Source organism: Sus scrofa, chromosome 7 (assembly GCF_000003025.6).
Source record: "Sus scrofa isolate TJ Tabasco breed Duroc chromosome 7, Sscrofa11.1, whole genome shotgun sequence".
Classification (NCBI taxonomy): domain Eukaryota; kingdom Metazoa; phylum Chordata; class Mammalia; order Artiodactyla; family Suidae; genus Sus; species Sus scrofa.
Window position 1 is genome coordinate 67,545,451 of NC_010449.5, and position 13,568 is coordinate 67,559,018.

General features: G+C 37.3%; 1 protein-coding gene across 11 annotated transcripts in view; it reads right to left on the bottom strand.

Annotated features, from left to right (window-relative positions):
- Positions 1-13,568, bottom strand: part of ARHGAP5 (Rho GTPase activating protein 5) — a 137,225-nt gene that overhangs the window by 51,214 nt on the left and 72,443 nt on the right. For 6 of the 11 annotated variants that reach the window (XM_021099176.1, XM_021099177.1, XM_021099178.1 and 3 more), the window contains exon 3: positions 8,698-8,845. In XM_021099176.1, coding sequence (XP_020954835.1) covers positions 8,698-8,845 — 148 coding nt within the window. Of the gene's footprint in view, positions 1-5,460; positions 5,463-8,697; positions 8,846-12,562; positions 12,577-13,568 lie in introns of all 11 variants that reach the window. The other 5 variants (XM_021099183.1, XR_002345868.1, XR_002345867.1 and 2 more) reach the window with 5 other exon arrangements.

The window sequence follows — 13,568 nt, forward strand, 5'->3', positions numbered from 1 at the left end:
ATAGCCAAAGACATCCTGAAAGAGAAAAATGGAGCTGGAGGAATCAGGCTCCTGGACTTTAGACTATACTACAAAGCAACAATCATCAAAACCACATGGTACTGGCAGAAAGACAGAAACACAGATCAGTGGAACAGGACAGAAAGCCCAGAATTAAACTCATGCACCTACAGCCAACTAATCTATGACAAAGGAGGCAAGAATATACAGTGGAGTAAAGGCAGTCCTTTCAATAAGTGTGCTGGGAAAACTGGACAGTCACATGTTAAAAAATGACGTTAGAACACTCCCTAACACCATACACAAAATAAACTCAAAATGGATTAAAGACCTAGATATAAGACCAGACACTATAAAACTCTTAGAGGAAAACACAGGCCAAACACTCTCCAACATAAACCACAGCAACATATTCTCAGATCCACCTCTTAGAGTAATGACAGTAAAAACAAACAAAAAAAATAAACAAATGGCACTTAATTAAACTTAAAAGTTCCTAGCAAAGGAAACCCTAAACAAAACGAAAAGACAACCCACAAAATGGGAGAAAGTACTTGCAAATGAAGCAAATGACAAGGGATTAATCTCCAAACCTTATAAACACCTTCTGCAGCTCAATACCAAAAAAACAAATACCCCATCAAAAAATGGGCAAAAGATCTAAACAGTTGATTCTCCAAAGAAGACATACAGATGGCCAAAAAACACAGGAAAAGATGTTCAACATCACTCATTATTAGAGAAATGCAAATCAAAACCACTATGAGGTATCACCTCACACCAGCGAGAATGGCCATCATCTAAAAGTCTACTAACAGTATGTGCTGGAGAGGCTGTGGAGAAAAGGGAACCCTATTACACTGCTGGTGGGAATGTCAATTGGTACAACCACTGTGGAAAACAATATGGAGATTCCAGAGAAAACTAAACACAGAATTACCATTTGATCCAGCAATCCCACTCCTAGACATCTATCCAGAGAAAACCATGACTAAAAAGACACATGTCCTCCAAGGTTCATTGCAGCACTATCTGCAACAGCCAAGACATGGAAACAACCTAAACGTCCACCGACACAAGAGTGGATAAAGATGTGGTACATATACACAATGGAATGTTACTCAGACATTAAAAGAAATACCAGCATTTTTAGCAACAAAGATGGTCCTAGAAATTATCATGATAAGTGAAGTCAGTCAGACAATGAGACACCAACATCAAATGCTTTCACTGACATGTGGAATCTGAAAAAAGGACAGAATGATCTTCCCTGCAGAAAAGATACTGACTCACAGACACTGAAAAACTTACGGTTTCCAAAGGAGACAGTTCGGGGGATGGTGGGATGTGCTGGAGTTGTGGGATGGAAATCCTATAAAATTGGATTGTGATGATCATTGTACAACTATAAAGATAATAAATTCATTGAGTAATAAAACAAAAAAGAATGAAGTTAAAATTAAATTGGCTAATGTTTTCAAACCATTAAAATCTGAACTCTAGAGAAATCACTCAAGTTTTACAGTTAACTTGTTTTCATTTAAAATGCATACAGATACATAGATAAAAACCCTCCAGAAAGTGTACATAGAGGGAACCTACCTCAACATAAAAAAGGTCATATGACAAATCCAAAGCTAACATTGTTAATGGTGAAAAGCTGAAAGAATTCCTGCTAACATCAGAAAAAAGACAAAGACAGCTGTGCTTGCCACTACTATTCAACATAGTTTTGGAAGTCCTAGACACAGTAATCAGAGAAGAAAAAGAAATAAAAGGAATCCAAATCGGAAGGAAGAAGTAAAACCATCAATGTTTGCTGATAACATGATACTATACCAAGAAAATCCTAATGACACTACCAGAGAACTGTTAGATCTCATCAACAAATTTGGTAAAATTGCAGAATACAAAATTAACACGCAGAAATCAACTGCACTGAAACCCCTACTAACAAAAAAAGATCAGAAGGAAAAATTAGGGAAACAATCCCATTTACCATTGCATCAAAAAGAATAAAATACCTAGGAATAAACCTACCCAAAGAGACAAAAGACCTGTACTCTGCAAACAATAAGACCCTGATGAAAGAAATCAAAGATGACATAAACAGATGGAAAGATTATCATGCTCTTGGCTTAGAAGAAACAATACTGTCAAAATGACTATACTACCCAAGCCAACCTATGGATTCAATTCAATCCCTATCCAATTACCAATGGTATTTTTTATAGAACTAGAACAAAATAATCTAAAGTTTGTTTGAAAGCACAAAAGATCTGGAATGGCCAAAGCCATTCTGAGAAAGAAAAATGCAGCTGGAGGAATCAGGCTCCCTCACTTCAGACTATACTATAAAGCTATAGCCATAAAAAAAAAAAAAAGGATGGTACTGGCACAAAAATAGAAATATAGATCAGTGGAACAGGATAGAAAGCCCAGAATTAAACCCATGTGCATAGTCAACCAATCTTTGACAAAGGAGGCAAGAATATATAGTGGAGTAAGGGCAGTCCTTTCAATAAGTGTGCTGGGAAAACTGGACAGCTACATGTTAAAAAATGAAGTTAGAACACTCCCTAACACCATACACAAAAATAAACTCAAAATGGATTAAAGACCTAAAAGTAAGACTGGATACTACATAAAACTCTTAGAGGAAAACATAGGCTGAACACTCTCCAACATAAACCACAGCAACATCTTCTCAGATCCACCTCCTAGAGGAATGACAATAAAAATAAAAATAAACAAATGGATCCTAATTAAAGTTGAACGTTTCTGCACAGCAAAAGAAACCCTAAACAAAACAAAATGACAACCCACAAAATGGGAGAAAGTACTTGCAAATGAAGCAAATGACAAGGGATTAATCTCGAAAAAATATAAACACCACCTACAGCTCAATACCAAAAATACAAACAACCCCATCAAAAAAAAGAGCAGACAATCTAAACACATGATTCTCCAAAGAAGACATACAGATGGCCAAAAAACACAGGAAAAGATGTTCAACATCACTCATTATTAGAGAAATGCAAATCAAAACCACTATGAGGTATCACCTCACACCAGCGAGAATGGCCATCATCTAAAAGTCTACTAACAGTATGTGCTGGAGAGGCTGTGGAGAAAAGGGAACCCTATTACACTGCTGGTGGGAATGTCAATTGGTACAACCACTGTGGAAAACAATATGGAGATTCCAGAGAAAACTAAACACAGAATTACCATTTGATCCAGCAATCCCACTCCTAGACATCTATCCAGAGAAAACTATGACTCAAAAAGATACATGTATTCCAGTGTTCACTGCAGCACTCAATACAATATGGAAACAACCTAAATGCCCATTGACAGAGGAGTGGATCAAGAAGATGTGGTACATATACACAATGGAATATTACTCAGCCATTAGAAGAAGAAATAATGGCATCTGTAGTAACACAGATGGACCTAGAAATTATCATGCTAAGAGAAGTCAGTCAAGACAGCAAGACACCAACATCATATGCTATCACTTACATGTGGAATCTACAAAAAGGACACAATGAACTTCTTTGCAGAACAGGAACTGACTCAAAGACTTTGAAAAACTTATGGTTTCCAAAGGAGACAGATTGGGGGAGGGGGGAGGAATGTGCTGGGGGTTTGCGATGGAAATACTATAAAATTGGGTTGTGATCATTGTACAACTCTAAATGTAACAAAATTGAGTAATTAAAAATATATATAGAATTACCATTTGAGCCAGCAATCCCACTCTGGGTCATCTATCCAGAGAAAACCATGACTCAAAAAGACACATGTACACCAATGTTCACTGCAGCGCTATATACAATAGCCAAGACATGGAAGCAACCTAAATGTCCGTCGACAGAGTAGTGTATAAAGAAGATGTGATACATATACACAATGGAACATTACTCAGCCATTAAAAGGAAGGAAATAATGCCATTTGCAGCAATATGGATGGACCTAGAAATTAACATGCTAAGTGAAGTTAGACAGTGAGACACAAACGTCAATCATATGTTATCATTTAAATGTGGAATCTAAAAAAAGGATACAATGAACTTCTTTGCAGAACAGATACTTACTCACAGATTGAAAAACTTATGGTTACCAAAGGAGACAGGTTTGGGGGGAAGGATAGGCTGGGGTTTTTGGATGGAAATGCTGTAAAAGTGAGTTGTGATGATTGTCATACAACTATGAATATAATAAAATTCACTTAGTTAAAAAAATGCACATAAACATGATAATATTCTGCCTTCATTCTCTAACTCTGACTAGTCCAACCCTCAGATAACAGTTTCATCATACAAAGTAAACATAAGAGCAAGGTTATTTTTAAAACAATGATGATAAATTTACACACTCCTTAAAAATATAACTCAGAAGAAGGATCAAGATGGCAGAGGAGTAAGATGTTGCACTCATCCTCTCCCACAAACACATAAAAAAAAAAAAATTTGCATATAAAACGATTCTCACAGACTATCTACTGAATGCTGGCAGAAGAACTTAAACCTCCAACAAGGGCAAGAAACTGTCCACATAACTGGGTAGAAGAAAAAAAGAGAGAGAGAAAAGCAATCAAGACGGGACCAGCACTCTGACAGGGAACTGTGAAAGAGTACAGGAATCCACACCCTGGGAAGCCACTTAACTGACAGGGAGATCAGCTGAGATGGAGGGAACTCAGAGTGGCCAAGAAAAGCAGAGCAGCTGAACTGAGGAGGGGAAAGCAGAGTGAGAGCTGCACAGATCATCTGCACCACCACCCTGGACACCACAGCCTGAGATGCTCAGGTGGGGACTGGGCACTAAGACTCAGGCTCCTGAGGTCAGTTCTGGGGAGAGGACTAGGACTGGCTTTATGGAGACAGCCTGAGGGGCTAGGGAGAAGTATGCCACAAGCTAGGGAGCAGAACACCACAGCTGGGGGAACCCAGGAGGAGGTCTGGACCCACAGGAGAAGCAAGGAGCTATTAATGGGGAGGGCAAGAGGAGAAGGGACAGACCGACATAGGAATCTCTTTCCCTGCGCTGGCTCTCAGAGGGTGGGGCACCTCTTGCAAAGACTATGGGTGGCGAGAGGCCACTTGTTTGGGCTATTGGAGACTGGGGCCTCTTGTGCTGGCTATGGGTGGTCAGGCACCGCTTGTACGGGCTCAGCACAACACAGTGCATCTCAGAAACCAGAGGGGGATGTAGCCCGCCACCACTAGGGGGTCTGTGAACAGGCTCCACCTGCAGCCCCAGTTATTTGAGAGGTTGGCAAAAAAAAGGGGCCATGGAAACTGAGCACCACCCATTGCTGCTCTCGCTCCCTTAGGAACACACCGCCCTGGTGCTGCCATTGCCAAATGCTCCAGGCAGGGCCCCACACATGCCTGATCACTGTCACTTCCCAGGACCCTGCAACTAGAAGCAGTCTGCAGCCTGTGCAGCAACTCCTGTGTGGGCTAAGTGAGATGAGGTGCTTCTTGCACGGTCTACAGGTGGCGAGGCAAACCACTGCAGTTACTGCTGACTCCAGAGGTGGGTGCAGCCTGCCACCACTAGGGGTCCATGAACAGGTACCACTTGTGACCCCAATCACCTCAGAGAGCACCACAGAGGAGGGCATTGTGACCAAACACCATCCATTATTGCTCTCACTTCCCTGGGAACTCACACACTCTACCACTGCCATTGCCAAATGCTCTGGGTACTACCTAAACACACCTGAGTGAGGCTCATTTACCACTTCCTAGGGCCCTGCGACTAGGAGTAGCCTGAGCCACCTTCCTGCAGGTCCTTGCCACTGTCAAGAGCGCAGGAACCAGGCAGTGACTACTAGCCCTACCCATTGCCTCCTTCTCCCTGGAAACACACTCAGTACCCTATCAAGGGGATATACTGCTCACATTGAAGAAAGAGACAGGAAATATCCAAACTCCCATGCCAAAAATAAATAGTAAGCCTCCACAAAATACAAAGGGGCACTCTTGCGTAGAAATAGCCCTCCAAGACTATGATAGTTGGTTTCCTTAAACTCAAAGAAAAAGAAAAATAAGCAAAATGAAGAAGCTCAGGAACCATTCCCAGTTAAAGCAAACAATGAAACAGACCTCTGCAGTCTGACAGACACTGAGTTCAAAAGGGAGCAGGGAAAATAAGGAAGGATTTAAGGGTGAATATGGAGGAATTAAGAGTAGATATAAAACAGTAATACAGATTACTTTAGAAAGGAACTAGAAAATATAAGGAGGAACCAAGAAAATTTAGAAAATTCATTTGCAGAGACACGAACTGAGTTAAAGGCACTCAAGAGCAGAAAGAAGAATGCAGAGGAATGAATTAGTGACTTGGAAGATAGAATAATGGAAATCATCCAACTGGGAGAGCAGATAGAAAATCAAATGAAAAAACATGAAAGCAGTATAAGAGATCTATGGGATAATATAAAGCAGGCCAATCTAGTGTAACAGGGATTCCAGAAGGAGAAGAAAAAGAAAAGGGGATTGAACATATATTTGAAGAAATTATGTCTGAAAACTTTCTAAATCTAAAGAAAACAGATATCAAGATATAGGAAACCCAGAGAGCCCCAAATAAGCTGAAATCAAACAGGCCCACACCAAGACATATTATAATACAATTGGCAAAATTTAAAGATAAGAAGAGGATTCTAAAGGCAGCAAGAGAAAAACAAAGTGTTAATTATAAGAGAACCCCCACCCCCATAGGCTATCAGCTGATTTTGCTACAGAAACACTACAGGCCAGAAGAGAGATATATTCAAAGTTCTAAAAGGGAAAAATTTGTAGCCTGGAATACTCTACCCAGCAAGGTTATCATTTAAAATAGTAGGAGAAATAAAGAATTTCTCCAACAACAAAAATCTAAAAGAATATAGCAATACTAAACCCACTCTAAAAGAAATACTCAAAAGGCTTCTCCAAATAAAAAAGAAGTAAGAAGAAATAGGATGGAGGAAATCAAAACTGGAAAGCAATCACTTAAAAAAGCCAGTATATAGATCTAAAAGGGGGAAAAAAAAAAAAAACCTATTGTAAAAGCAACAATAAACACATACAACAAGACAAACAAGGACTCCAAAAATCATAGAATGTGGGGAAGGAAAGTAAGAAAATCTAGAATCTTTTTTTGTTTGTTTGTTTAAGAATGTGTTTGAGCCTATATGACTACAGAATGGGAGAAAGCAGTTTCAAACAATGCAACTGACAAGGGCTTAATCTCTAAAATACACAAACAACTTATACAGCTCAACAGCAAAAAAGCCAACAACCCAATGGAAAAATGTGCAAAAGGCCTGAATAGACATTTCTCCAAAGAAGATATACAGATAGTCAACAGGTACAGGAAAAAATGCTCAACATCACTGATTATTAGAGAAATGTACTACCTCACACCAGTCAGAATGGCCATCATTAACAAGTCAACAAATAACAAATGCTGGAGAGGGTGTGGAGAAAAGGATACCCACCTTCACTGTTGGTGGGAATGTAAATTGGTACAACTACTATGGAAAACAGTATGGAGGTACCTTAGAAAACTATACATAGAACTACCATATGAGCCAGCAATCCCACTCTTGGGCATGTATCTGGATAAAACTTTCCTTGAAAAAGATACATGCACCACCATGTTCATTGCAGTACTATTCACAATAGCTAAGATATGGAAACAACCTAAATGTCCATCAACAGAATATATTAAGAAGATGTGGTATGGAATTCACAATGGAATACTACTCAGCCATAAAAAGAACAAATTAATGCCATTTACAGCAACATGGATGGTACTAGAGACTCTCATACTAAGTGAAATAAGTCAGAAAGAGAAAGACAAATACCATATGGTACAACTTATGTCTGGAATCTAATATGCGGCACAAATGAACCTTTCCACAGAAAACAAACTCACGGACTTGGAGAACAAACTTGTGGTTGGTGGCCAAGGGGGAGGGAGAGGGACTGGGATGTACTGGGAGCTTTGTTGTTAACAGATGCAATCTACTGCATCTGGAGTGAATAAGCAATGAAAACCTGCTGTGTAGCACAGGGAACTATATCCAGTCACTTGTGATGGAACATGATGGAGGATAATATATAATGTATGACTTGGTTACTCTGCTGTACAGCAGAAATTGACAGAACACTGTAAATCAACTATAATGGGGAAAAATATAACTCAACCATATAAAGCACATCAAATTAGTGCTACTGAAAAAATAGGAATATCACAAATAAGCTACCTCTTATATATTTATAAATACTATGCATTTAAAAAAATTTCATGTACAAAATGAGTTTAAAAAACAGTATTAGATATAAAATGTGAAAACATTCAAATCATAGCTGTAAATCATATCTATGATTAAACAGTAGTATAATTTAACTGAGTTACTCTAAATTCCAGAATAAGGTTAAGTTTTCACATTTTAGAATTTGACTTAGCCATTTATTAAAGAATTAAAAAGAAGTCCAACAAAAGCATTACTGATTATAACAAAACGTCTTTCAAATATCAGATGGTTATACATGAGAATTAATAATATGATCAATTCTATGACAACAATACACCTTTCAAATTTCGGTCTGAATCAGGAACATATGACAAACTGTTGGTGTAGCAAAAGTGAAATTTTAAATCAAATCTCTTGCAATCATACATCTATCCTACCTGTATCTTCAATAAATTCCACACATTTTTCAACAAATAGTGGTATGGGCTTCTCAGCTGTAACCAGATCTTGGAGGGGCATCCCAAAGTAATTACTTTCCCAATTTCTACGTGTTGGTGGATTGAAGTTCTTAGTTTTCTTTTTCTGCTATAAGAAAACATATTCAAGTTAAAACTATTAAAATTAATTTCCTTCAGAATAACAATAGTATTAAGCAAGGTAAATACACATTTTGTATCAAAAGAAATATCTGAAAGCTACATCCAACCTAAAAATCAATATGGGATTCACTAAATAAATTAAACAGCAACTTGAGCAATGGAAACAGACAAAAAAGTGCACAGAGAAAATGGCTGAAAAGAAGAAACTGTTCCCTTTGGAAAATAATAGAGAAAGAGAAACTAGGCAGAGTTAGGGAAATTAGAAAAGAGCATTTTTCAATGCCAATGAAAAGGAGAAACTGGAAGTAAGCAATGTTCAATTCACAGTTTAAGTGTGATCTTTTAATTGGTGTGTTTGTTATTTGGTCTTCAGGGCAGTTCCAAGTGAGGTTTTTGTGCATAGCTATATTAGCTATAATCACGTATCAGATGGTTACACAGGAGAATATATAATACGATTAAGTATTATTTATTAAGTATTTATTAGTACTAAGTATTAAGGCCCAATATGATTAAGTATTAAGCATTTACTTAATACATATCAATAATTACATGGTTTTAATTATTGATTATATAATGGTTTTAATTATTGAATATATAATGAAGATATGCAACTCCATGAACTTTTAGTGTCATTATTTGTCCTTTCTCGCATTTTCTTTCTATCCACTGACTCTCTTATGTATTAAGATAATTTTCCTAAGTAAGAGACAAAACATTTCCACAATAGTACAAAACAAAATTAAGAATTTTCAGAGTTTAATTTCAATCTTGTGTTGGAAGAAAATGGGTTCTTAACCAAAAAGCAAACATTTCAAACCCTAAAGAAACACTGCCTGGAATTCAACCCTTAAGGAGATCTGAGTCTCTGTCTTCCTTAGGGGGGTGTAGCAAGCAATTCCACAGATGATTCTATTGTGTACCCTTAGTTAAGAATCTCTATAGGAAGAGGAAGTTTTCTAAAATTCAAAGATGTCAGTGCACTTCTGCTCTTTTGACAGCCTCATTTCTTTTTAAGTTTAATTTTACCTATAAACTTTTATTTTCTCTGATATAAATCACAAACCTATTTGTATTTGTCATAAGTACCATTACTGACTTACAAATTAGATAAAAACATTTTTAATCCGAAAAGTATGTGTGGGGGCAGGGGAGGGAGCATAGACAGAGCTTCCAATACCTAAAGCAACAATCCTCATTTTTAACTTCTCATTCTTTCTGGAGGAGTCTCTCCTTTGAATGCAGAAACTTCTTTCAAGCTGCAAGTTATGCAACTGATACTCTGTATAATCAATTGAGTCCTTCCTTCATTTCAATCTTAGGCTGCTCTACCTAGCAAGCTTCCAGAGCTTATGAAATTCAACTTTTTAAATCTTCATATATTATCACTCTCCAGTGATACAGACTTACATAAACTCTAGTATGTACAGATTACACACAATATAAGTAGATGTCACGAATGCTGTCAACAAAGCATTAGAGTAACTGATGTGGCTTAAGACATAGCCCAGCAAGTCAAGTATGGATGCTTCCTTACTCCTTGAAGGATATTTCTACCACCAACAAAACAATAATGTGCAAAGAAGCAGAAATAAAGAGAACTGTAACTTCAAAGCTGGAGTAGGGATACAGTGGCTGGGTGCTCTTCTTTCTCAGGAGCACTAAGCTGCTTTTCAGCCTGCAAACTGCTAGCTGTGTCATTTGATTAGAAAAGTGAAAACTAAGGAAAAGATGATTTTGTTTAGAGATAAAACAGTGGTGAAAAAGTTTACACCTAAATAGATTAATGAAAACAGCAATGCCTCGCTTATGGCAGGAACAAGAGGAATAAAGTATCTTCATTTGCAATGCCATCCAAAGAACACAAAGTTGTAAAAAATGTAAGCTAGCTAGTCCTAATTGTTCCAATCAACTCCTAAGAAATTCTCTTACTGCACGAAATAATGCCATTTGCAGCACCATGGAAGCAACTAGAGATTCTCATATTAAATGAAGTAAGTCAGAAAGATAAATACCATATGTTACCACTTACATGTGGAATCTAAAATATAGCATAAATGAACCTATTTACAGAACAGAAATAGACTCAAAGATATGGAGAAGAGAGGTGTGATTGCCAAGGGAGAGGGGGAGGGAGTGGTATGGATTGGGAATCTGGGGTTAGTAGATGCAAAGTATTACATTTAGAATGGATAAGGAATGAGGTCCTGCTGTATGGCATAGAAAACTATGTCCAATCACTTGTGATGGAACATAATGGAAGATAATACGAGAAAAAGAATGTATATATATGTATATATAATGTGTGTGTGTGTATATGTTATGATTGGATCGCTTTGCTGTGCAGCAGAAATTGTGGCAACACTGAAAATCAACTACACTTCAATTAAAAAAAAAAAAAAAAAGAGTTACCATATGATCCAGCAATCCCACTTCTGGGCATATATCCAGACAAAACCGTAATTCAAAAACATACACACACCCCTATGTTCACAGCAGCACTAATTACACAGAACAAGACATGGAAACAACCTAAATGTCCATCGACAGATGAATGGATACAGAAGACGTAGTACATCTATACAGTGGAATACTACTCAGCTATGAATAAGAATGAAATAATGCCATATGCAATGACATGGATGGAATTAGAGATTATCATACTAAGTGAAGTAACTCAGAAAGACAAATACTATACAATATTTATATGTGGAATCTAAAATATGACGCAAACAAACCTATCTTCAAACAGAAACAGAATCACTATGAAAGAGAAAGGCTTTAGTTGCCAAGGGGGAAAGTGGATGGGAGAGGGATGGAGTCGGAGGTTGGGGTGAGCAGATGTAAGCTAATATACACGGAGGGGATAAACAATAAAGTCCTGTATAGCACAGAAAACTATATTCAATGTTCTATGATAAACCATAATGAAAAAATATCTAAAAAAGAATGTACATATATCTGTAACTGAATTACTTTGCTGTAGTGCAGAAATTAACAAAATGTTGTAAATCAATCATACTTCAATTTTAAAAAAGTGGCCCCTTGGGAAAAAATTATCCTTTTAATATTACCCTTTAGGAACTAATCTAAACTCTCAGATGACTCAAATCATTCCACTCTTACTCTTGGGGTCATGGACAAGAAGAAAAAGGGAACTGTAAACTTTATCTAGGAAGCTCTGAAAACTTTACTAAAATTGGAGGGAGTGGAGACAGGGAAGCAAAATAAAGTAGATTCTCTGGCTTATACTCAGGGACTATCCAAGTTCATAAAGTTACAAGGGCAAGTTATTATACTCAAAGTATTAATTTGAGTTATCAGCATGTGGATGACATTACCAAGAGGTTGGTTATAGATATTGAGGTAAAAAAACCCAATCAGTTATTTAATTCTGCAGTAAAAGTGAGATTCAGCACTAGTAATCTCAGGTAATAAAAGGTTAAGTGGCTTAGAGCATGAGATTTCTGGCAAACTCTAAAGAGATAATTTACATAATTTACTAACAAAACTTCCCTAACAGGTGAAGTGATATATACATGAGGACAAGGGTTCAATCCCTAGCCTCACTCAGTGGGTTAAGGATCTGGCATTGCCGTGAGCTGTGGTGTAGGTTGTAGATGCAGCTCAGATCCCATGTTGCTGTGGTGGTGGTGTAGGATGGTAGCTGTAGCTCCTATTCAACAGTAGCCTGGGAACTTACATGTGGATGCAGCCCTAAAAAAAAAAAAAAGTGAATTTTGAGGAGTTGCTACTAAGGCACAACAGGATGAGCAGCATCTGTGTAGCGCTGAGACACAGATTTGATCCCCAGCCCAGCGGGTAAGGATCCGGTGTTGCCACAGCTGTGGCATAGGTCACAACTGTGGCTCAGATCTGATCCCTAGCCTGGGAACTCCACATGTCTTGGGGCAGACAAAAAAGAAGGGGGGAAAAGTGAATTTTGAGAAATTCTACATAATTCTAATATACACCCCTTAGTTAAGAGTCATTAATCTATACCTACAAATTTATACCAATTCAAAATAATTTATATAATTTAAAATATATTTCATAAACTAAACTATCTAAGGCTCGATGATTACAACTGCTATAAAATGCCATCAAGGCTCTCCAAAATCAAGAAAAAGATGAGTATAGTTGTTTGGTCATCCTTATCTATAGCTTTTGATGTCATTAATTAGAAGTGGCAGCCCCCAATTAAATAACTGTGCCAGTGAGAAAACATGATCTAATTTATGATAATCCAACTTTTGATTCATTATTACATTTATACAAACCTGAATTTCTTCTTAAGTGCAAATACCTATGGTCTTTTTTTCTAGCCACTTGGGCAAATCTCATGTCTGCAAAAGGATATTCAATAAAATAATCATTCTATTTCACAAATAACCTAAATACTGTTCTCACAATTAGTGTCCAACAGATATTAACAACTATCATTAGCGTAAGTGGACCAGGAAAAAGGTATATAAGTAGTTCTTTATAGAATATGCTCTTTCACTTCAGTAAGATTAGCAACACAACAGAGAGTATCTTAGCAACATCCTCAAAACACAATACCTCAATTACTTCATTTGTAACCAACAAACTGAAGAAAACTTAAATAGCAAAAAACAACTGAGTATGCTTTCAAGGGACTTCCTTATTTTATTAAATTTAAGATGGAATTCCCGAAATAAAAGACTACTGAAATGAGACAACCAGAG